Source organism: Bombus pascuorum, chromosome 1 (genome assembly GCF_905332965.1).
Source record: "Bombus pascuorum chromosome 1, iyBomPasc1.1, whole genome shotgun sequence".
NCBI classification, from domain to species: Eukaryota; Metazoa; Arthropoda; class Insecta; order Hymenoptera; family Apidae; genus Bombus; species Bombus pascuorum.
The window spans coordinates 1,771,200-1,798,046 of record NC_083488.1 but is presented as its reverse complement, the minus strand read 5'-3'; the positions used below and the strand labels follow the sequence as shown (position 1 = coordinate 1,798,046).

The window sequence follows — 26,847 nt, the reverse complement described above, 5'->3', positions numbered from 1 at the left end:
CTCCTCTTCCCTCCGACTTCTTCCTCTTTTTCTCTTCCTCTTCTTCTGCTTCTGCTTACTCTTCTACGCGCTCTTCTCCGCTTACTTCCCTCTCTAACCACGCACACGCTCTTCTCTTCCCTTCCTCCCTTCCTCTCTCTTTCGGCTTCTCCCTCTGTCCTTCCTTCTTGCGCCCTGCTGCTGGTGGTATCTTCTGGTCCCGTAGTTGGCAGAGGCAGGCTGGAGAGTTCGATTCTCTTGGCCGCGAGTTAGCGGACAGCACTGAGAGAGCGGGGGAGGCACAGACTCTGAACACAGTGTGAGAGCACACGAGCTCTCGCGGAATCGAGAGAAGCCTCTCTCCCGATCCTTTCGGCGGAGGAATTCTAGCTGGCGTGGCTCGGCGGCCGCCTCCACCTTCCTTCCCTCCACCCGAGTTCATTCAGAGCCCTCCCTGGATGGGACGGTCCACACACCACGTCTACTCGGTGCCGGGTTCCCCGCGATATTTTGTGACTGTCTGTCCGTGCAGTGCTTGTGCTAGCCTGTGCTCCTCGGCTCCCTAGACCCGTCGCGGAATAGGGAGGTCGAAATGACCCGGTTGGGATTGCGGTGAGTTACTATTCATCTTACTATTCTCTTCTTTCCAAAATTCTTTTCTCCTTACCTTCCTTATAATTCTTCTCCTCCTTCTTTGTCTTCCTCTTCTTCTTCTTCTTCTTCTTCTTCTACTTCTTCTTCCTCTTCTGCCATTTCCTTCTTTTTCGCCGTTCTTACTCGTTTTCCTTCGCGGTAATCTTACTGGTTCGTCAACCTGTTGTTACGTCAATGATCTCTATATTGCGCGAACACGTGCATTCGGTAACCGTGTTGCTCGTGTTGTGCTTTTCCACCAACGTGACACGGAAGCATTGTTCGAGATACATATCTCACCTCCGTGAACTCTGACGAACTACTGTTGTGCGTCGAATAACGTGCTCTTCTTCTCGTTCCACGAGACATCTTAGTTTTTGCAGTCACCCTGCCTAGACCTGCCTTTCGTACCTGCTCCCGTTCCATCGATCTTTCTTCAGTCGATCCTTTTATTCTTCTTTAATTGCTCCGTGCTTGTTCTCCCTCGGTGCACGCGCCACGACTATTTCAACGATGCACGGAGGGGGCACTTTCATCCCCCCGTTACATACCGACGGGTCGACGAGTGGATTTCAAGGACGAAACCCGCGTGTATTTATGGTCAATTATCCTTTTGGCGGAGAACCTAGCACCGTCTCGTGCTTTGTATCACGAAATACGTCCGTTCATCCGATTGGTATTTTTGCGTTAATCGCGCGTAGATTAGTTTTCGATACGTCTCGCGCCAAGTGCCGTGAAATATTGCATCGGATCCCTTTATTTATGCAGATGGCGGATTTTTATATTTAAAATATAGTCGATGTTTGCGGTGTCGCGGGAGACTAATAAAATTCTTGATGATTCTACCGTGACCTATTTCTCTAATCTCTTCTTTCGATACGTATGTACCTATTTGTCTGTTTTTTTTAACCCGATACGCGAAGCGATAGAGATTTCTTGGAAAATTCCTCTTGTATTTTGCTTTTTATTTTATTTGTACGATTTAATTCACGTGGAAGACTTGTATTTTGATCATCGAAAATGTCCAACGAAACCTCCTAATTTTACATTTTACACTTTCGTTCGTAGCTTTCCCCAAATTTCCCGCATCGCTGTATTTTACACATTATTATTTCCTTTCTCTTAAATAAATTCTCCACCTTCTTTTTAATATTTTCTAATATTTTCGGCGTTAAGGTATAAGAAAATAAAATTTTGATTTGTCCATGTTTTATTACGTTTAAGTCTGCTTGAACGATAATTTACTAACGAACGATATTAGTGAATCGACGAGCGACGAGCTATAAGCTACAACGTTCTTTTACAGAACTTTATTCGTTCGATTTTCAAGCTTCGTATCGTTACGCAACAAAATTTATCGATGCTTCTACGGTAGAACTTTTGGAAACCGAGGATTTCGTTCAAACAAACGATATAAATATTTGTAAAGTTACTTATATAGCAGCTTTGTTTTCTTTTTCAGATTTATTAACAAAATGAACTCGAGAAATTTAGTGTGAAATTTTCTAAATTGTCTAGAATCTATAACAACGCGAGTGAACTAACAAAACGATAATTTCCATTTTCATAGAATTATTAGGAAAAATTGTCTTTTCAGATTCGTCGCATCCGCAGTGTTCCTGGCCGGGATAGTTGGTGGGGTACGTACAAGCATCATTTTAATTTCGATAATCTCTCAATTCGTGAAACATTCTCACCCTATATATCGTTCGACGCCGACAAAACGAGATCTCTGCGATCTGTTCGATTCATTCATCGATTACGCCTTTGCGTTGGTACATTCGAGCACGCAACGCACGTGCATGGAGCGTTGCATCGAACGACTAAAAAGTCAACCGCGAATCGAGAGGATCGCGTTTCGTGGCGCGTGCTCTCCGACCTTCTGTCTTTCCTCCTCTGTTCGCTTCATTGTGTGCACTGTGCACGTTCGAGAACCGATGGAGTTGCGAGGGCGAAAAAGCTCGATTCGAAGGTCGACAGATCTTTGGCTGGCGTAACGCGCACGACTCGCGCGAGCACATTCATTGCCCACGCGATTAAATCATTCGGAGCATCGCGTCGCGTCGCGTCGCGTCGTTGTGGTTTTACGTTCTTACGTTCCTCCGCGGAAACGCTTGCCAGACTTTAGAGTTCTTCTATCCATCTGCTGAACGAAATCGATGGAATTGTTTCGGAAACCGTAAGAGATTCCTCCGATCGTTTGTTGACTTTATTAATTAAATTGCGCGTCTGCCCAGTCATGGTTACAGTTGTAATTAATAGAAACTGCAGTTGTTTAATAATTAGAAGGCATCTTTTATCTGTAGATGACACTAACGTAGGTTGGATGATATAATTGGAAGTGAGCTTGATCAGTTAGCTCAAGGTTACTCGCTCGAGTTGTAGTTTCTAAGCAATTAGTACATACTAAATAGCTACCATATTTTGTTATTGTATTATGATCGATAGTGATCGATAAATCCAAAGGCGATATAATATATTGTTTGTGTTAGACAATATTTATAAAACAGTGACATAAGACGATGTGTATCATATATTTATAGCGATAATACGTTACTTATAATATTAATAGAATCGTAGCAAATAATACAAATTTGTGAAAAAGTAATTACTTTACAAGTTGAATATACTACTTGAAAAAAGGAAATCCATTTCTCTTCTAACGCAATTTCGATGAATCGTAGGAAAAGGAGCATTCTGCAGTTCCATATAATAACGATGCCATGGCTAACGAACTGTTTCAAAAACTCAATCTTCATCTCAATAGGATATCGGTACTTTCGATAAATTGCTACGCGAAACTGTTCACCGGTTTTACACGACTCGATTTCGAGCAACGATAACAAGAAATTGTTCTCCAATTGCACGTCATATTTCACCGAATCGTTCCAAGGAATGCTTTATGCCACTCTAGAAATTGTCTCTTCAGCACGCCATATTACTATTTCGACGAATTGCTCCAAAACGCCGTTCTTCCATCGATCCCTCGTAAAATCGATACAATTTTGATAAACTACTTTTGAAAATGTCAGCTTGTTCGAAAAATTCCTATCGAAAGTTACAACAAAATTTAGCGTGTTTTTATAGAATTCGCACCGTATCTCTTCTTTCGATCAATTTTTCCTATATATACAAATTTGTTATCTTTTCCGCTAACGAATTCTTCGAATAACTTTTACAGACTTCTAGAGTAATTAAATATTCATGCTTATATCTTACGAACGAGTTTTCTAAATACCACGATAAACAGTAACAAACCTACGCTATATTCTACGAATACGACAGACAGAGTTAAATTATCCATCTAAGAATAAAAATTTCCTGCTCTTTGCCTTTTATCTGTGAGTTTCAACGTTGCGTCACCGAAACAGAGAAAATTGTTTTATCGTTTAAAAAGTTTCGAATATTATTATTTCTCCTTAATTTCTTTGGTATCCAAGGACGGAGACGTTATCCTTCTATCGTTTCGTTATAATTTGATAGAAAGTTATGATAAAAATTCTTCAAATTTGTTAAATTATTCAGTACGCTGTTTTCGATAATGTTGCTATGTACACGTAGAGGTAAAAAATGTTCTCCAGCGTTCTTATTTCTCTTTTAGCAAACTTATTTCCGAGCAGCGTGCATCGAGCACGCGGTCGATAACGCGAAGATCATGTCGCAGATGCGATAAGAGCGTTTCAGCAGATTTGTCGTCGACCAACGACGGAAAGGTGTTAAATCCGAAATAGGGCAGCCGTCTGTTAGCGACCAGTTCGCCTACGAGACGCCGTAACCGCGCTTTGTGTAATTTTATTACGCCACGTACACGTGTACCGCGCGTACAAGCGCATAAGCCAGCTTAGTCACTATTGAAAATAGTTTGGAATTGACCGCGGCTGGATTACCATCGTCTAAAGAACTTAATCGTCCTTTTTGGCTCTCCACGACCGCACGTTCGTTCTTGCAAGAGGTTATTGGGTTTGGTAGATTGCGTTTTGGGGTTGAATCGAGTTTAACCTTTACACCATCATTATGGTCGAATGCAGCTGTGTATGTAGATTTCTACTATTCGCTACGCGATTCGATTTTAGTCCGTGTACCGTTAAAATTTATCCTTTGTTGCGGGAATCTACGATGATGGTACACGTGTACTATTGTAATAACGTAAAACAGACGAAAAGCGTGGAAATTATACAACTTTTCGAATTGTAGAAATTGCAATTTCTCCAGAATAATTGGTGCAATTAATTAGTTGTCCCAAAGTTCGGGCACTCGATCGACATCTGGATTATCAAAAATTTGAGTACTATAGCTTGATAAAACATTTTGACAGAATCTTCTTGAGGGCAGTAAGCTTTCTTTTGATTCTTTTTTCCATCGAAGCTTTGTGACAGAACAAAAAAAAAAAAAAAGAAAAGAATTGGATACAATAAAAATTTATCGTTTCTACATGTCGAAATTCAATAGAAAAAAGAAGTATTCCAAATCAAAATAACGAAATATCGATTATAACAATAACTTTGCAACTCTCTAACGTAAAAATCCTAATGTTGCTCATTTTCAAGGTATTTTAGTTTTATTACTTTAAAAAATCCTACTTTACGTTAAACGCAGGCTTGAACAGTAGTTCTGTTCTCGTCGTATTTTCTTTCTTTTACCTGACATCATAGGATTAAGAAGTTTGCACAGCAAATTCGCCGGATGAGAAGCATATTTATTTTGACTGTTTTACTCGTATATCGTTAGCAGCTGCATTCTACACTTTCATTCGTAGAATATTCGTGACTTACGATGACACGAATCGATTAGCCGATTATGTCTCTTCGATGTTTCGGATGCATCAGCCGAGGTACCTGTATACCGGCTGTAATGGTAAAACGTTCTGTTCTTTCTGTATCTTTTACACTTGGCAAGCTGCTATTACGCCAGGTTTAAATTTTAGCGTCTCGTGCACGCTCGGTGATGCGTGAAACGTGAAAAATTGTTTCGCGAGGCGGGAACCACTTGTGCCGTAGCGAAAGTGTTTAGTCAGAGGAACGGGTTTACGGAGCGGTGGGATTAACGATGATCGTCGTGAAGTCAATTGCACGTTAAAAACTCTTAAAGATAGCGTTATTTGCCGGATAAATCGCATCGAACGAAATTCTGAACGCGGTAATTAACAGGATAAAGGCCTGTGTAAGTAGGCTTTGATCAACGTTGATAACGATTCTTATTGCACGTTTCGCGATAACAGTTTTACCGAACGAAGTAATTTAGTTTTCTTTGCTTGTAATTTATCACTCATAACATGACCGCGATACAATTTTTCACGAAACCTGTGATTTTATGTGCACTATATAGGACAAATGATTTTGAAAATGTATTAAAAAATGTTTCGTATTAATTATTTCGACCCTTGAGTTTAATGTTCTCGCACGACTGGCTCGCAAGGACCATAGCGATACGAGTTAGTTCATCGCTATTTTTCCTAAAATAGCGTGCTGCGTTTATCGTTGTAAGAATTCATTCCATGAAAACGTATCATTGCAGAGAGTAAAGTTACAACTCAACTATGAAATTAAAGGGACGGGAATCTTAATTCTCAAAATCTTAATGTTCACTGCCGTAGTTTTCAACTCGTCAAACCGTGTATGTTGTCGACAAAGTAAATTACTTGGTTCCTTTCATCGTATTAACGTACATATATCACACTTGGCTCTTATGAATACGCGTTGTCCATCGAGATTATAAAGATCGCTGACCAACGAATTGGCGAGCCTCGTCCTACACCGTATTAATCTTGTTGAAATACATGTTGCTCGGTAACATCGTCACATTCTTGTTCTTTCCAATTTACGGATGATCGATGTGACGCCCGAACGGTTCGTCATATCGAAGAAACGTTCAAAATTATTAACGCGGATATCAGTCGACTATTAATTTATAGTACGTTCCAGAAAGTGATTTCATTTTAATTGATTGTGACTCGAGTTCTATCGGCTTAGTGGAATTACTGAACAGTGGGGCTGCTTGTTTATCGCAGCAGCCCCTGCGAATGAAACGAGGAATACAGCAAGGTGAAGTTGACAAACAGGAATGACGGAGGATCGAAGGAAAAAAGGATCGTTCGGGATCCAAGCTGGAACGCGATGGCTGATTGGTTACGTAATCGCGGATTCACGAAGGCGGCCAAGAAACGCGATAAAAGGAACGATTCTTGAACCGTCACGAGAAGATAGTCCCGGTATCTAGAATAAGAAAATTGGGCTGGCTTCGTTGAACGAAATGGCCGTGTAGATTGAGTCGTTTTCGTGGATGCTCGAGGATAGAGATGCGTGTGACGTTGATGATAATTTGGTTGGAGGTTTGGTCGAAAGGAGGAAACGGAGATTCTACTTTTGGAATATTTCTTCGAATAAATTTCTCGATTTTTGGAACTTGGCGTACGAGATCTATGGGTAGGTGCATGTTTCTGGTCGTTGTCCGTCGTTGCAAGGAAAGAGAATTTGCGATGTTTGCGTAGATGTAGATATTCTACCGTAGATAGTATCGAGCGTAGTTTCATTTTACGAATCGAGGAGAATGGAGATTATATTCGTTGATTATTATTTTTCCAGTATTTTGGGATTGAGCATTATGAGGCTGGTAATTTGTCATTTTCTATGAAGGCAACGTACAAATTAATTGTAAATAATTGCAATTCGAAATGAAATATGTTATGTCACGTTAAATCGAAATAAACTGAATTTTGAAATTTGCTAGAATTACAATTGTAACTTGTATTCGTCGATACAGAATATCGTATAATTAATTCTAAATGATAATAACAGCGAATATGAAATAACATGTGTGATCTAAACAGTTAGTATTCGGTGATTGTATTTCGGAAAGGTTTTATGTTAGTTTGTACCAGTTAATTAAATAACAAAGGTGTTAGATAAAAAGCTAGCTCGGAAATAAACATTTTTTCAACTTTTATACTTTTGATAATATCATCATAATGTGGTCATAGTAATAAATAATCTTCCTTACATTTTTTCTATTTTATGCCACGCATAAATTATAGATAAATGGAATAATTTAAAGCTAATGTAGCGCTAAGCGCTACGTAATATCTATGATTCATTGTTTGGAAATAAGTACATTATCGTATGATAATTATGTTTCGTATTCATAGCAGCTTCTTTAATCTCAAATTGCAACTACAATCTCCGCTCATCTGTCTACTACATCTGAAATTCTGACTTTGTTTAATTTTCTACAACATCGAACTCCATTTATTAAAGTAGATTGATTATAAACGTTTAATAATTATACGAATAAAAGAGTAATCTAGTAGATCCTAATTAATTGGGGTTTTAGAGTCGTATCAACGATTAAACGTGAATGGGATCAAAATGTAATAAAAGTAGAAGAACTTTACGTACCTAGACTGTTAGTTGAAAATTCGAGGATCGTTTAATTTATCTTATAAAATCGTAAGAATTAATAGAAATTATAAAAATGATCGAACTCGCGACGTATCACGAAACAGCAATTTTTGACTTTTCTATAAAAAGTTCGACATATCCGTAGCAAGACTTTATATTCTTGCATCACAGAATCGAGAAGGCATAATCCTGTACATATTTTCAGCAGTGATGTCAGTAAATCAGTTTCGCGTGTAACTCGTGACGAGGTCGTTGCGAATTATCGTATTATCAGCGTCCAGATGTCTGTATCGCTTCGTATTATTAGAATTCAGGATGAAGATTCGACAAATTATGTGAATCTGTTACGACATACGATCCGCTACAAATTGCTGGAAAAATAAGCGATTCTTAATCGGTAAATACGTTTAGCAAAAATCACAAAATTATTGCAATACGTGCATAAACATTTTCTACGATTTCTCTGGCGAATCTTCTCCTCTAAATTCGTAACTCGTCGAATTCGCTAAGTAGACATATACTTTTGCAAACGGTGATAAAATTGTCAGCCTTTAGAATTTTCGAGACTTTTGCTGTCTCTCTTCTCGCAGTTTGCCAAGATGCATGGCATCGACGTGACACGATTATCTTTCGTTTCGATAAAGCCCATACTATTTCATTCAGCTTTTTCCAGGGAAATGTTCGAGGGAAACGCGCGGCAGAGAGGCTGGCCAGAAAGGGAACCAAAGAGGAACAGCGTGCGGCGCGTCACTTCGAAACGATAACGGGCGAAGCGTTATCTCTCGCGCTTCCTGTCAGCGCGTACCATTCCGAAACTTAAAAAGGATAAAACGTGAAAACGAGGGCAAGACAATGACTTTCTGCGAACGCGATGACGCATCGACCGAATCGAGCTAATTTGTATAATATGATCGCCGTACGCGGACAGGGCTAGATCAGCGATCGAGGTATAGAAATTGGTCTGCGTGTGTTGAAAGATATCTCTTGGAAAAAGATGTCGCTCTATTATACGTACGTACGATGCACTGTCGTTCGTGAGTCGTTAAACATTTTGGTAGATTCGTGGTTACGCTATACCGCTCGTGTTAATGTTCACCTTGCGAGTGTTTGCACTGTGTATTTGAGATGTTACGTGATTTTTCAGTTGGAAGATATTTTAGAAAATAGGTGGAAGGTTTAAGCAACGATCGTGATATTTTGGATTTATGGAGTTTACTTTTTGGTTAAATTTATACATGGTTATTTAATATCGCCGTAAAATGTAGATTATCAAAATTCGAATTAAACATTTCGATAAAAAATAAAATGTGCTCTGTCATACAAGAAGCGTAGCTGATAACTTATCGACAGTTGATGCAACCTCAGAAGTACCTATTAAATATTAAGATGTAAGAAGATCCTCTTGAAAACGTTTTTAGTCTTCATATCTAGGCATTTGATACATACGCTTAGCTATGCTTTCTCGTTCTAGCACGAAACACGACTTTTATCTTAATCGTCAAGTCGTATTATATCAAACATCTTTTATTTGTATGTTCCTTTTTCCTTTGTAATTTACAGAATTAAAATTCGTGACAAATTTTTATTTTACGTACCATCTCCTACGTCATTTTAATTCGTTTGTGCCGAATCTAATTGTTTTCTATACACAGCCTGCATGTATATACACATTTATTATTCTGGATCAATTATTAAATTTAAGTCGAATATAGTTAATAAGTACCGATACATATTACGTTCTTAATTCATTTATTTCACTTTTAGTTGACAAAGTGAAAAAGTTATTTGTACATTCTAAGAATAACAGTCATACTATTCTTTGCAGAGAAGTCAATACATACGCAAATATTTGTCGAACGCAATATTAGTGCGTTTGATCAATTTGTTCCGTATATATAAAATTGCAATGTGATAACAATCGTAATTACGTTAGAACACTCTATTGAACTCCTTTACCTCTTTTGGTAAGCAACCACGTATTCGAAAATTGTATTTTTCATCGAATTAGATCAATTTAGTGTCTGTGAACGATTGCTCGTACTCCGTCGGTAAAGTAGTTTATAGATCCTTCAGTCAATACCCTCAGATCTACAAGATCCACAGCTCGATCGATATTTACGTTTACTGCGCGTCCTCTTATCGATTACTGAGATCTGATCGATTCTGATTGATTCCAATCGATTACTCGATCTACTGACAAGTAGATAATTGATTTATATCGAAGAAACTTCAAGCTATACAAAGTTTCATAAGATACGTAAATTCACAATTTATTTCGTAAGTTACTCGAAATATTTCACTCTCATTTTTACCGTTCAACTTGGAAAGTCATAATTTTCTGAAAGTTTTAGCACCGTCTTTGTAACAAAAACGCGCGATCGATAAATATTGCATAAAAGATTAATTTAAATTTAATTGTTCTAAACTACGAAATAAACGAATATGTATAACCGACGTGCTTGATTGGAAAGAAATTACATTTCAGGCGCTTATCGTCTACGGTGAAAATCGATGAAAATGTATAGTATTATTAAATATATCGTAGAAGTAACAAGATAGGATTTTTCGTGAACGTACCGCGGCAGCGCATATAATTGCGATAGAAAACCAAAAACGAATGCTCTCTTACAATTAAACAATGTTACTTCCTTTCGAAGAAGTCATCAAATAAATCTCTGTTCTATTTTATATCTTTTTCTTTTCCAGCAATTTAATCACACATCATGGCCGTACAATCCTCCGCCTGTTGTTCCACTTGGACGAGGTGATATTGGAAAACCAAATAGTACAGACGACGATTATAATATTTCACCACGATGGAGAGCTTTTGTTACGAACAACGAAGGTAACGACGGGGTTTATCTCTTCTTGATTTTCTCTGCATAGAACAAAAATTTCGCTGCACCCCTTGCCGATAAGTATAATTGGATAATATTTTCAATTCTATGTACGGATATCTAGATAACTCCTTTTTATATCCCTCTTATACACTGACGAAATGGAAGATTATCTTTAGAAAAAATGTATTGCAAACGCGAATAAATATCTCCGTTGAAGCTTTAAAATAGTATTTCTCGTTTAAAATAGCATTTCTCGTTTAAAATAGTATTTCTCGTTTTCGAAAATTTTCTGCTTCTTTCTTCTCTGGATAAATCCAGTTGATTTCCTCTTTCGTATTTTTATATAGCTTTTCCTTTAACTTTTATTAATCTGATTATCTGTTTATTAATTCTTGCTTCTCCTTTATCATTTTCTACTTTCTTAATTGAAAATTATTCATTTATACTGTTTAAATACTTTGAATACATTGTACTCTTCCTGTGAAACTTGTAATGTTGAATAATATTATAATAATTTGAAATAATATAAAGTAAGTTGATCTTGCATTCTACTGTATAGATTCTGAGGAAGATAGGCGGTACTTAAATAACCAAGGCCAAGGCTACCAAGGTCAGAATTACGATGATCGGTACAACAGATATCCCGATGGCGATGAATATAATCAGAGAACTGATGATTCCGGCGGATATCAAACTAATTATGGTAATAAATTTAATCGATCGTTGACAAAACTTTATACCTGTGATAAACCAGTGGCATAACAAACAATTATTTCTTTTCAATCATAATGCGATATTAAAATTAAAAAATCAATAAAAATGCACTTATCACAGTTTTCATCTTTGTCCTCTTCATATTATTCATTGTAATTTACATACATATGTAAGTAACATAAAGGTAAAGTCATGTAATAAGTAAAAGCACGTTGAAATAATTTATTGAAACGATCGCGTTAAAAATTTAAACGAGTAGTAAGGATATGTGCTGCATCAATCGTGTTATTTGTTAATAATTTTTCAAGAAACAGCACTCACCTTCTTTCCTTCGAAACGATTCCGTCGCAATATCTCCAGATTTACGAATTCAACTTCGGTCTACTAATTAACAGGACCGTACATTTATCCTTTGTCTTTACAGCGTTGTGTAATAGTTTCCTATTAATCGATAGTGCCAGCGGTTATTGCGCGCGCGCACAAGTTTATGGTGTTCCATAAAATTTAATAGGCTAATAGAAAATTGAATTTTGAAACGGCATAAAACTAATGTCGCTTGAGCTTCGAACGAATTATTTTCGTAAAAGAACAAAACTTTAACGGACGAGAAATTTGTCGAATTTCACAAAATAGAGCTGCGACGAGTAACGTGCATTTTATTTCGAAACCTTTTCTCCGGCCCTCGTTTATGATTCTGCAATTGCACGGCTTTATAATTTTCCAAACTCGTGGGTTTGGCTGAAAAACTATTTTGAATTATGATTTCTGCTAAAGTTACTTCTTTATGTTAACGTCAACGAAATTTATATTTTTGCGGTTCATTTACGCGTTTGTTAATAGTCGTTTACAATCTTTTCCTCATTTCACATCTTCTTTTTCTCCTATCTGTAGCCCTTACGAAATATCGTCATATTTATCTAGGGATTTCATTCTATGAAATAACATTTCTGCCTATGTTTGAAAAATATAAATTTGCATAAACATTCGGTGCAACAATTAGTTTATTTTTAAGATGATACTAGTTGTCATGGCGTTAAACACGAAAACCAGCGTCCCAATTCATACGGTTTCATTCCCATCTTTCCATCTCATAGATCGTCTATCCGATTCGTTTAACACGAGTGATGTTCTCCCCTTAGGAGGCTTGGATCAAGAATCCTACAACCAGGGTCAAGATCAAGTCCCGTTGGATCCTTACAATCAAGAAGCTGGCGATCCTTACGGAAGATCTGGAGGTTACGAAGACTCTTACGGAAGAGGAGAAGCCGGAGGAGATCAAAGATCCAGAGATTCTTCTGGCGATGGCTACGATAGAAATTATGGATCCAGAGACGATTATGGACGCGGAGATCCTTACGGACAACGCGGAGATCCCTACGGACAACGCGGATATTCTCCAGGGCAACGTGGAGGATATGGCGCGGCCGGAGATTCGGACAATTATCCAAGCAGTTACACGGTTGTGCCAGTTCCAGGATACAAGCCACAACGAAACTGTACCGGATCGGCCTGCTGCGTGCCAAAATGTTTCGCGGAGAAAGGTTCCAGAGTAAGTGTCCGTCGAAGGGAATTTTGTACGCAAAATTCATTTCTTTTTTTTTACGGTAATTACGAAAATGCAAACTTGTAAGACATAATTGGATATTATATTTCAAGATGACACGAGAAAAGCACACGAGGCGTCGATGTCGAATGTTAATTTCGAAGAAAATGTTGGAGTTACGAATGGAAAAGAATTAGCTATAAAATCAGTATTACTGTTGTATTCTTTTTGTTTCCTACTAAATTACGATGGTTGGGTTTTTAATTCAGAGGTGAAAGTAATTTGACGTAAATTTCGTTTCAGTGTGAGTTATACGACAAAATATGAATAATTGCAAAAACACACATTATGATATATACTTGTATATAACAAAAATATAACAGATATGTGCAACAGAATGTTAGAACAAATTAAATGAATGTAATTTTTATATTACACTAGATTTGCAAATTTTGAATTCATTTTGACTTATGTGCACAGGGTCCACCAGGTGTAATGGGGCCACAGGGACCTAAAGGTCAAAAAGGATTTCCTGGAACAGAAGGTCTTTTGGGACCAAAGGGAGAAAAAGGTGACCCTGGTCCTCAAGGACTACGCGGTCCGAAAGGTGACAGAGTATGTACTGATTTACTATTAACGTTCGCTTTTGTTTATAATAATATACAATAATATATTATTAACAATAATTTTTTCCAGGGTAAAATGGGTATACCTGGATTCTCCGGAATAAGTGGTGTTCCTGGTGTACAAGGTCCGCCCGGAGCTCCTGGTCTACCTGGTCGTGATGGTTGCAATGGAACAGACGTACGCATACTGAAAATTATTTTTATTAGTAACATTTATTACGAGAATACGGATGTTTGTGCATTTATGAGAAATTCTGAAGCAAAAAATGAGAATATGCGATAGTATAAAATGAAAATTTGAAAATTCTTTTTGACCATTATCTTTCAGGGTGAACCTGGTCATGCTGGTCGTCCTGGAGATACAGGTCCTCGTGGTTATCCAGGTCCTCGAGGGCCCAAGGGAGACAAAGGTCAATCAGGGTTCGCTGGCAGGTTCCCTGTAGGTCAAAAGGGAGAACCGGGTATCGACGGTGTCAGAGGACCTCCAGGACAACCAGGATCACAAGGAGAGCGTGGATTTCCTGGACCTAAGGGTGATCGTGGTCCTTATGTAAGTTACTGTTTGTAAATACTTTCGTGACTCACTGTACACTTAACCGTGTTAAAAGCAAAGATCGTTTGCAATAATACCATTACACTGTTATTATTTGTAATCATTGAAAATAATAATTTCTCTACTCTTTATCTATTGACAAATAAAACACTTATATTGATGAAGGGTTAATCTTTAAACGATAATAGTACGATATCGTGATTTAAAATATTCAACTAATCGTATTCAGGGTCCGCCTGGTCTACAAGGACCAAGAGGAGAAAAAGGAAACATGGGTCTTGCGTTTGAAGGTCCGAAAGGTGACAAAGGTCAGAAGGGAGAGCAAGGACCTCCCGGATCGCCTGCAGTCGGCGGCTTTCTACATCCAGGAGAAGAAATAGCAGGTCCACAGGGAGATCGTGGTGAAAAAGGAGACATGGTATTCTTTTTAAATACTTAACATTTATAAAATTAAAATAAACAAAGAGTATATAGATTTTGTCAATAACGTTTTAAATTTTTAGGTTCTAGTTTAAAAAAAAAATGCAAATATATGTATGAGTAATTTAGTGTATAAAAATTTGCATTTGCATACATTATTTGTATAATCAAAAAGTACCTAAATGAAGTATCAGTGGATATAAAATGTAACAAGCAAATGTAACGAGCAATTGTACGATTATATACGATTTGTTTCTTTATATCTATTTTATTTCATTTGCAATGATAGGGTGAAAGAGGGTCGGATGGTCAAAAAGGAGAACAGGGACCAATTGGTGATCATGGTATTCCTGGTACTGCAGGTATGAAAGGAGAAAAAGGTCTTCCAGGCGCACCAGGTATTCGTGTAAGTATATTTATTCCTTTCATTTAAACGTGTTGTTCTCCTTGGATCTATATGATCTGAAATGATTATTATATTTCAATAGACATTTTAAAAGTCTAGATAATTTTTCAATATTTGGTTATCGTATTCAATATAATCTCACTACCTTTTGTGTATTTCACCCTCTTTATAAACAAAATATTGCAAAAAGGAAAGTATTTGAAAAGATATAGATGTGAATAAGAAGCGAGGAGAACAGCAATGTTAATGATAAAGTAAAAATGCAGGATGATGTAAATTAATTTGTACATTTACTATATTCAGGGACGGGATGGTTTCTCTGGACCTCCAGGTCCACCTGGACGCAAAGGTGATCGAGGTTACGACGGATTAGACGGCCTTCCAGGTCGTCCTGGACAGAAAGGAGAACCAGGTCGAGATGGGTCTATGGGTGTTCCAGGCTTACGAGGACCACCTGGTCCACCTGGAGTAAGTATTACTAACATTAATTGTATGTATTTCTTCTTAAGAAACGAATAGATTAAATGACCTCTTCTTGCAACATAAATTCATTTTTAGAACTGAAATACATTAGAACTTTTCATCCGAATTGTTAGGATGACAGGAATGTTAGTACAATGATAACAGAATAATTATTTTTGAGATATTAAATCCTATTTGTTCAAATAAAAACTTTACCTCTAATTACTAATTGCAGGGTGGGAAAGGTACACCAGGGCCTCCAGGGCCAAAAGGACCTCAAGGTTTTCCAGGACCCACTGGACCTCGCGGTGCCGATGGATATCCCGGAGATCCAGGTCCAAGAGGTCCTATTGGGCCACCAGGAGGACCTGGTTTAGCAGGTATTCCTGGTCCAGAGGGTTTACCAGGAGAAAAAGGAGCAAAAGGAGAACCTGGCATCACAGGATTCCCTGGACCAACAGGTCCCCGTGGATTTGATGGTCCGCCAGGTTTAGCAGGTTCACGAGGGCTGCCAGGAGAGAAAGGCGCGTCGATCATGGTGGGTATTTATTCAGAAATTAATACGAATCCAAACTCGAATATTTAATAAGTCGATCCAGTACAAGAATTCTTTTCTTCCTGGATATTTTATATTTGTTTAAATGTGTTTTTATTTAGAATGAAACTTGTCCAAGTCCTAACACTAAAGTTACCGGCCTTTAACACGTATCTAAATATGTTATACATGGTTAATTAAATATGTAATTAGAAAAATAATAAATCCGATGCCAGTTATTTTGATTGGCTTGATAGTTCTAATTCGTTTGATATTTAATATTAATTTTGATAGTTAATAATATTTCGAAAATTACCAAATGTGTATAGGGTCCCAAAGGAATGGATGGAGCGCCCGGTATAGATGGAGAGAAAGGACAAAAAGGAGAACGCGGTTACGCAGGACCGCGTGGAGTTCCTGGCGACGTGGATGGCATTCCAGGAGCGCCCGGAGAACCTGGTTTACCAGGAGAACCGGGAACGCCAGGGAAAAACGGCATTCCAGGATTTCCAGGTTCACCTGGTGAGAAGGGAGAGATAGGAGGGCGTTGTATAGATTGCATGCCGGGATTCCCAGGAATCAAAGGTGATCGTGGTTTCGATGGACAACCTGGACTTCCTGGACCACGAGGTCCGGCTGGAGAACGAGGATTCCCCGGAGAACCTGGCAGCGACGGATTACCTGGACCAATTGGGCCACCAGGGCCTCCGGTACTTTCAGCACATTATTTTATCTTTCGTATTTCGTCATTATCGTAGTTAAAATAACGTAGCTTCGAGAAAATATCCAATGGGATGTAGCTTTACCAGCACGTACCGGAAATTTGTAATTAAGTGGAATTAAAATTTTGACTTATGTAATAGAAAATCGTTACTATAGTGTGTATTTCCGATTACTAGGGAAAAGATGGAATTCCTGGTGCAGCAGGTCCACAAGGAGAACCTGGTACTCCAGCAGTGGTTACGGAAAACATGCTTAAAGTAGAAAAGGGTGATAAAGGTGTGAGAGGTCCGGTAGGAAGAGATGGTCCACCTGGTCTTCCTGGTCCGCCTGGAGAAAAAGGTCCGATGGGATTTGAAGGTTTCCCAGGACCCAAGGGTATTGCTGTAAGTTGTTGCTATCTCAATCTTTATCATTCTGTCAATTTCTTCCGTTCAAATTTCGAAATAATTATGTAATTCTATAATTCTTAATTGGTTTTTGATGCGTTTAATCGAAAAATGTAGAAATACTATAAAATCTGTTTTTTCTGCAAAATTTGTTTAACTTGTGTGACTTTTGAAATACACGTATGATATATTTTTTTATTAACAAAGTTCCCCGTTTTGGAATCATCTTCGAATCTATCGAAAATACAAATATTTTTGTAACCCGCAAATAGGGATCAGGGCAGCAAATGTGTTAAATAATTTTTCAAAACTTTTCATCCTGTTATTGTTTCTAGGGAGATCGTGGATTCCCTGGTCAAGATGGTATTCCTGGAAGGCCATGTGCTCCTGGTCGAAAAGGAGAACCTGGTCTTAGTGTGAAAGGAGAACATGGAGAACCAGGCCGAAGAGGTGAAACAGGTGCAAAGGGTGAACCTGGTCCATTAGGAGATAAAGGAGAACCTGGTAGATATACTTTATATTTCTTGGAATTTGTGTATCGTTTCAGGCTCTAAACCGTTTCAGTGCTCGATGAGTAATTTGATCATTTCTATTTTAAATAGGTCTGTGTCCAATTCCGGATGAATTAATTAAGGGCATTAAAGGCGACAGAGGTGCTCCTGGTGAAAAAGGAGAGCCTGGTCCACCCGGAAGGGATGGGTTAAGCGGTGACAAAGGTTTACAAGGTATTTCGGTAAGTAGAAACTGTATTTCCTATTTGGTAAAATTTTTTATTATTTAGTTTCATTACAAATTTGATTACTTTTACAAATTTGATATTATATACTCATGTATTCGTAACATAATAATAAACTGTTGTGACCAGGGCCCACCTGGACCACCCGGATCAATTGGTGCACCTGGGCCAGTTGGACCAAGAGGATTACCAGGTCCTCGTGGTGACAAGGGTAATATAGGACCAATGGGTTTCCCTGGGGAACCTGGTCGTGAAGGACCCAGAGGGTTCCCAGGCGCTGCAGGGTTGAAAGGAGCAAAAGGTGAAGTTGGTATCTCGGTCAAGGGTAGTCCTGGATTGCCAGGACCACCGGGAGAAAAAGGAGAGAAAGGTCTTCCAGGACCACCAGGGAAAGAAGGTCCTGATGGTCTGCCGGGTCTGCCAGGATTTTCCGGAGAGAAGGGTGATGCAGGTATTCCAGGCATAGGTGGTTTGCCTGGTGCGCCAGGAGAAAAGGGAGATACTGGTCCGATGGGACCTCCAGGCCCGCCTGGTGTTGCTGGAATTCCTGGTATAGACGGAAATAAAGGTATGTAATTCCTAAATTCTAAAGTTTATACAGTGGTTATGTAAAGTATTTGCACATGCTCTTGCGTTTTAATGAAACGTTCTTTTTTATCCTAGTTCCACAATTTCGTTTTCTTGGCATCAAATTTTTGTAGTGATAAGAAAGCACTTCTAGATAATACAAAATTTAATATACTTGGACCTAATTAAGTCGTATGTAAATGTTATAACAAATACAATGGTGCATAAATAACTTTTGTAGCCACTGTAGGTGTCTCTCGTGAATCATTCATTTCAAATTTCAAAGTAATATAATAATTGTAACATAAACGTAATTGTTTTGTGTACCAGGTGAACCGGGATTGCCGGGTGAGGCTGGCAAACCAGGACTCCCAGGATTCCCAGGTATCAAAGGTGATCGTGGCGAACCGGGTATCGATGGATCGAAAGGTTACCCAGGAAGACGTGGTCTACCTGGTTTACAAGGTAGACCTGGTATAGAAGGTGCACCTGGTTTGAAAGGAGAACGAGGTGAAAAAGGTGCCGCTGGTTTCCCTGGATTACGTGGAATGGAAGGAAAACCTGGTCGCCCTGGATTAACTGGACCGAAAGGAGATTTAGGTCATCCTGGTCTACCTGGTCTTCCTGGAACTATTGGATTCCAAGGACCTAAAGGTGATCAAGGTTTACCAGGATTGCCAGTAAGTCTTTTACATTCATAAATGCTGATTTAAGCTAATTGTTCGATATTTGTAATATCTTCAATTGTAAAAGCTGAAAAGGAATATTGTATATATTTATTAACTGGTATTTATTACTTAATATGATAATAGGTAATAAGCTTTTATACTTTTGAGTTATAAAACTTGTATTTTTCTTTCTCTTTCAATGAATACAATCAAAGATATTTGTGCTGCCACCTTATCGCAGCGAATTTGTATTATGCCCAATAGGGATTTAACGAAGATAGTGGGAATTGCAAATTTATTGTAACCATTAATTTTATTAGGGACGCAAAGGAGAACCAGGTCTCGTTTCTGAGAAAGGACAGAAAGGTGAACCAGGAATGCCAGGTATCCGTGGTCCTGTTGGTCCTCCTGGTAGAGATGGTATTGACGGAGACAAGGGAGAACGTGGATTGTCGTGTAATTGTGTAGACGGATTGCCAGGTCTTAAGGGAGAACCGGGTCTGCCAGGTCGCGATGGTTTACCAGGACCTATAGGGCTAAAAGGTGACGCTGGAGTAAGAGGTTTCCATGGTTCTCAAGGAGATATAGTACGTTTTATTCTTTACAGCGAACAAAAATTCATAGCAAGGAGTTTAATTTAAAATATCTTTAATTCAACAGGGACCAATGGGTCCACCAGGTGAACCAGGAACACCTGGAATCGACGGATTGCCAGGTGAACCAGGTGACATAGGTCCACCAGGTGCACCTGGTTTCCCTGGTTTGGATGGTGATGTGGGAGCTCCAGGACATCCTGGCCTCAATGGTGGTAAAGGAGACCGTGGTTTGCCAGGTAAGAAGCTGAAACTCTCTTTAATTTTATAAGAAAATATACAAACTAATTTTGTAGAAACTAATGGATTTAATTATTTCACAAGGTCTTGTTGGGGAACCTGGTATCCGTGGTGCGCCTGGAGAAAAAGGTGACCGGGGACAACCTGGACCGACAGTTGCGATCAAAGGTGAAAAAGGTGAACCAGGTATGCCAGGATTACGAGGTGTAGCTGGAGAGAAAGGTGATCGTGGCGAGGAAGGTCTAGCTGGTTATGATGGCGAAAAAGGAGATAGGGGCACATCGGGTCCAGTTGGAAACCCAGGTCCACCTGGCCTCCCTGGACCTAAAGGTATTCTTAATTTCTAATTTATTATTTTGCATTTTCTATCGTTAACGCAATTCAATTGTGTCTGCAAAAGATCAAGCTTTGATCGACTATGTGAAATGTGTTACTTTAGGTGAAGAAGGTCCACGTGGACCTACGGGAATTGCTGGACTAACTATCAAGGGTGAGAAGGGTTTACCAGGTCTGCCAGGAAAGCACGGACGAGAAGGACTACCAGGACGACCAGGAGAGAAGGGAGAACGAGGATTACCTGGTTTACCAGGACATAAAGGAGATCAGGGACCTTATGGTCCTGTCGGGCCACAGGGCGAGAAAGGTGATATGGGGCTTATGGGCTCTCCCGGTTTACCAGGTCAAGATGGAGCTCCAGGTCATAGAGGACTCCCGGGTCAAATAGGTCCAAAAGGTGAAAAAGGTGTGAATTGTATACCAGAACCAGGTTTGCCAGGACAAAAGGGAGAACCAGGATACCCAGGTAAATGGACAGAGATTAATAAATTATTAAATCATCCAATAGATTTCTTGTGTGTATTTTCTGTTATTTAAAACCTCCCTTTTTCAGTACCATTTCCATTTCTTTCTTTTTTTTTTTTTTAACAAACAACAGATTTAGGATAATTCGCAACTTTTGACACCCTGAATCGATAAACTTCTTGTTTCATTTACCTGATCACGAATTTTGTCTTTGTTTGGAGGTAAAGTGCTGAACATGATTAATCTTTAAGATCAAAATTTTTTTTCTTATTGCAATTGGAAAACTAGTTCGTGCAAATACAAGACGATAATGAAAATTGTTTATTATCCAATTTGGCAAATTACGAGGCAACTCCTAAACTTAACTCAAATAATTTCATCTTATTCTATTTGGAATACGTTTGGTAATTTTGTAAACACGTTCATTTTACTAAATTTACAGGACTTCCCGGAACTGATGGACTCCCTGGTGAAAAAGGTGACAGAGGTTGGCCCGGTCTAGAAGGTCCACCTGGTCTGGATGGAGAGAAAGGTGAAAGAGGATTCCCAGGTCCCATAGGAAAAATGGGTGCTATTGGGTTTGCTGGTCAGAAGGGTGACAGGGGTCTCGACTGCCTCGAACCACCGATGGGACCAAAAGGAGACCGTGGTTACCCTGGTACGGCCAATTACGTCAAAATATCGAAAATTAAAGTTTTATAGATATCATGATAAGTAATAACTTGATTATACTAAATTCAATGAATGAGACGGATACACTTGAGTATTTCGGCTAAGATCCAAAATTTTTCGCGTGCATATTTCTTCTTAACTCCATTTAGTATCAAACTATGGATAATATTTATACATATTCGAACATTTTACTATCTGACAAAAATTCGTAATTAAAACGCTGCGGACTTTCCGGACAGCTCAATGTGTAAATTATCAATTTAGTTATTGTTCATATTTTATATTTGAGTCTTTATTTTTTTCCTGCAGGACCGACTGGCCCGCCAGGCCCGTCAGGAGAAAAAGGAGCTTCAGGTCAGCCAGGATTCCCAGGATTGCATGGAACGAAAGGTGCACCAGGACTTCAAGGACCACCAGGTCCAGTTGGATTACCAGGATTGCAAGGACCTGTTGGTGCTCCTGGTTTGCCAGGTCTTCAAGGACCCGTGGGTCATCCGGGTGAACCAGGAGAACCAGGACTACCATGCGAAGCTGCACCTGATTACCTTACTGGTATCTTGCTGGTAAAACACAGCCAAACTGACAGGGTGCCTGTTTGCGATGCAGGACATATCCAACTCTGGGAAGGATACAGTATGTTGTCTACGGATGGCAATGAAAGATCCCACTCACAAGATTTAGGCAAGTATCACGGATGAAAATTAAATTACCGAAAGTATTTGTTGTTCGATTTTTCCTTAACTTAAATAACATCTCCATAATTAGACCATAACAGATGAAATGTTCATTTCAAAATATTATATTTTTTAACCAAATGGTATCATTGCCTATGATATGATATACAGTGACTTACGAAAATATCTAAACACTTGTCATAAATAATTGCTAGCAATACGTTATCTGTGTTATACTAAACTTTTTGAAAAATTCTTCTCACGAGACACGAGTATATTGTCAACGTAAAACATTCATTAAGTATGTATGTAATTAGTTCTAAAGATGGTACCATTAAATGATGTTGACTCATTGATGTAATGATAATACTTTTGACTGTTGCAATACTTTCGTGAGCCAATGTACATCTATATATGCGCCGAGTACGCTACATAGAGAAATAATTACGAGGTCGATTGCAAGCGTATCGATACGTATCGGCAACTTTATCTGTGTGATATCTACGTCTTTGCACGTGCCTTCAGTTTGTTCTCTTCTCCCCTTCGTCTATTCCGAGTCACCTATCTAATAAATAATCACGAAACAGGTCACGCCGGCTCGTGCGTACGAAAGTTCTCGACGATGCCGTTCCTCTTCTGCGACACTGGCAACGTTTGTAACTATGCAAGTCGTAGCGATCGTTCTTACTGGTTGTCGACCACTAAAGCAATTCCCATGATGCCTATCGAGGGGACAGCGATAGAGGAATACATCTCCAGGTACGTTGATCGTTTCCATGAAACAAAATCGCCGGAGCACATCGAATGCCTAGCTACGTTTCCTTCGAATAAGATGTTTCTTGTAGCGTGGATCTATGTCGCGCAACAAACGTCCGTTACACGTCGATCAACCGTTAAACACGATTATGTTGCCACCCCTTCGACGCAGGTATCGCTGAGAGAAGAAATATAGCGAGGTCATAGAGTAATAGACATATGTTACTTGCAGACGTTTTGTTCGGATAGTAGAGAATTCGAATACTTTAGAGTATTCGTACAATGGGAATTCGGATGCTGCCGTATTTAAAAAGATAGCGTGTAGTATACTATTCGAGAAAAAAATTATATACGTACACAATCTTTTACTTCTTGTACAACCTGTATGTTATAAAAAGAATTCGTTACATCAATTCGCTAATGACTTTTGTGATCAGAATGCTTCAGAGATTCAGGATGCTTCTGAGATGATCTGAGATTCAATATGCTTCTGAGATGATCTGAGATCCTATGAGATGCGTACAACCTCGGACGCGGCATCATCAGAGCCGATGTTGCTAAGTAGCGTTTTAATTTACAACCTCGCTGTATCTCTCTAAACAACTTACAAAACTCCAAAGATATAAGTAATTTTTTCGCGATTTGTTCAGCCGAACGAAGATCGATCAACCTGTCACGATGGCTAGAAGGAAATCGTGTAGATCTCGTTCGATTTGCTCCCATTTACCATGGGAAACTCGAGTAAACTCTATTTGCATCTCGCATTCGACACGATGCATTGGAAACGAGACGTTGGTCTCGTTGACGCGTTATTTGTACGAACGCTGCTTGGTTTTACAGTGGGACATTTTTATCGTCTCTTCTCTTTTTCTATTTTGGAAATGTTCGCGATCGAGTTGAAACGGTTGATATTAATATAGATGGATACCAGGTAACTTCCGAAGGATTTACAATTAGGCAGTAGCGCTGTTTCTGGAATTAATTATTTAAAAAATATCGTAGGTTCATTTGCATTAAGTACGGCGAAAAGTAAAGCAGACCTGCGAAATAATTTTAACGATACCTCCGTAAATTGATACTCGATGTTAAACATTGAATCATTGTTTCGATAATCATGCTTCTCGGACATAATTTACGTAATAAACACGCACATTGAAAGTTTACGCGAGTATCCAGGTATTATAATAATTTATTGTTCCAATTTATTATTTTATACAGACTGTTCCAAAGCGTAATTTACAACTTGCCGTTATGAAAAATCGTTGATACAAATGTTCGAAACATTTAATATATTTAATAATATAAATTGCAAGAAGAATAAAGCATAGGCTATTCTTTGAACGAAGGAACGATTATTTATACGTTTCATTCGTCATTATATCAAACTATGTAAAATGAAATTTTATTCTGCGTGGAAATCAGTTGCAATTTCAATGCAAGCGTCACGACAGTTTAGTTTACATAAAGTTACGAACATTTGCATGAGAGTAAATAGAAAGGGGATATGCAAAATGAAATTGTTAATTTAATATACATTTGTTAATAATTTAACTTCCAGAAGCAGTTGTTACGAACAGATGCTAAATAATACATATAAATTTGATATATCGTATCGTCTGACAAAAATGTTACTCGAAATCAAATTAATTGTTCGTTCGTCGAAACTATCGAACATGGTAAAATGGTATTATGAGTATTAACAAATGAAATTTCGTTTCGTTCTACAGATGCGTGGTTTGCGAGGTTCCAGCGAATGTGATAGCCGTACACAGCCAGTCATTGAATATTCCAGATTGTCCACACGGATGGACCGGACTTTGGATCGGATACAGTTTTGTCATGGTACGAACATTTCTTTCCATTTCTGTACTCAAACGTGTAAATTTGTTTACATACGAAGTTCTTATAAAAATTCGAAGGAACGATCGAAAAGTAAAAATAAATTACTACGCTTACCCGATTAATTATATTCGTTCGTGAAAGTTATCGTATCAGGCGCTTTGACGCTTAGTTCGTCACATTCATAAAGTCACCGCCAGATACTTATCGTACTTTTCCCCTGTAATCTTTATTTATTTTAAGCATTTCTGTCAGTCTCTTTACATGCACGTTCGCGTGTTAAATTTTGGCTGTCAAAGTTATTTGGCAAACATCGTATCTAACACGACGTGTTTTCTACACGCCTCGGCGAGCACCCCGTTCACACTCTTAAACACGCGTCTCCACCCTTTTACCTTTTCGTCGAACTTTTTACGTCGTAACGCTCACAGGCCTCCTCGGTTCGAAGCTTCCCCCCGTTTTCCAATTCAAACTTTTCTCGTTTTACGTCGATAGAAATCCCGAATATCGGAAAACGGGGATTCGACTAATTTTCGCGTGCTTTCAGCATACGGGTGCCGGTGCCCAGGGTGGAGGACAATCCTTGTCCAGTTCCGGATCCTGTCTCGAAGATTTCCGTACAACGCCATTTATCGAATGTAACGAAGAACACTGCCATTATTACTCGAACGAGATCAGCTTTTGGATGACGACGATAGAGGATAGGCTTCAGTTCCAAAGGCCTGAGAAACAGACCTTGAAGGCAGGCAACCTCAGGTCCCGAATAAGTCGCTGCCAAGTGTGTATAAAGAACACGTAAATCCATGTAAACCCGCGTGTTTATGCTCTCTTTTCTTTATTCCCCGCGTTTCTTCCTTCTTTCATCTTTCCTTTTTCTTTACTTTTTCCTTCTTTTTCTTTGTTTCTTCCGTTAAAACGACGCCAATTACCTTTATCGCTAACTATAAAGAAGGTTATACATAAGACGGAATTAGGTCTGGGAGGAAAAGGACCGAATAAAAATTTGCGGAAGACGAAAGAAACCGAGAGAGATTTTTGCTCCTTGTCGTGCTGTCTTTTTGACCTCCGCCGCAAATGTCTCGTCCTCGTTATTTTTAATCTGTCTCCTTTCCCTTCCGTTTTTCTTTTTCTTCCTTTTTCTCCGTATCTCTTCTTCTTCCTATACACAGACTCTCGAAAGTATTATATATCTGGACGCTTGTAGACACCTTTTTAATAGATATATTATACGTATTATAGGGAACGTTCTGAAATTTCACTAGTACCATAATCGGACTCAACTATCACGATTATATCGATAAAGTTTAAAAATCTGAAAATATATATAGAGATTACACGATATCTGGTACAAGTATATATTTTGCAAAGATTATCGCACCATCTTCGGCATTTATTATTTGTTTAAGCTATTCATACTCTGTATCAATCTGTTTACTAAATATATATTTGCAACAAATATTTTGTAACATGTACGAACATTTTCCGATTGCCTTCAAATTTTATCAATACGATCGTGACGATAGTATCTGATCACAGTGATAATGAAATTTCAAAACGTTTCATATAACACGGGTCGTTGTATTTCACACAATACGAACGTAAAAGTTTTCTCTGGTAAATGTTCAAATACTTTCGTGGACCAGTGTATTTATCTTTCTTGTCATGTTCCTAGTGCTTTCCTCGTTGATCCTTTCTTTGGTCAAAAATCTCGTTTTACACTTGTTTTTACTGCCGCCTTTGAATTTCCCGCGAACTGCTTTCCTTCCCATCACGAAATCGTATATGCCGTAAGTTTTATTTCTATAACTATTCAAACAAGTGCCTAGCGTACTATTTTCTAGCATGTAAAATAATATATATATATAAAAGTTTATTATAAATATTATATGTATATTTATATCTCGTAAATCTTGTATGAAAAGTAAGTTCAACGTACTACTACGGACACTGCCCATATCCAATATGGCATATTTTACATATTGTATATTAATATAAATGAACTTAGCCTGGTAATCGTGTGAAGCCAAATATTTAAGTGAATAGGTATTTTGCTACTGTAGCTAATAAAATTCTATTTTCAAACTTCA

At 38.5% G+C, this 26,847-nt stretch overlaps 1 protein-coding gene across 1 annotated transcript; it reads left to right on the top strand.

Annotated features, from left to right (window-relative positions):
- Positions 1-450: 450 nt before the first annotated feature.
- LOC132916085 (collagen alpha-1(IV) chain) lies at positions 451-26,847 on the top strand. The gene is made up of 27 exons (XM_060975855.1): positions 451-591; positions 2,210-2,252; positions 10,713-10,851; positions 11,406-11,549; positions 12,700-13,109; positions 13,584-13,718; positions 13,800-13,907; positions 14,058-14,279; positions 14,512-14,700; positions 14,992-15,108; positions 15,412-15,576; positions 15,806-16,108; positions 16,435-16,815; positions 17,005-17,211; positions 17,550-17,718; positions 17,817-17,947; positions 18,080-18,518; positions 18,848-19,197; positions 19,506-19,772; positions 19,846-20,017; positions 20,103-20,348; positions 20,458-20,820; positions 21,262-21,477; positions 21,801-22,172; positions 22,753-22,924; positions 24,649-24,763; positions 25,308-26,847. Exons 1-27 carry the CDS (start codon positions 572-574, stop codon positions 25,557-25,559), a joined length of 5,847 nt encoding a protein of 1,948 aa, XP_060831838.1. The 5' UTR covers positions 451-571; the 3' UTR covers positions 25,560-26,847.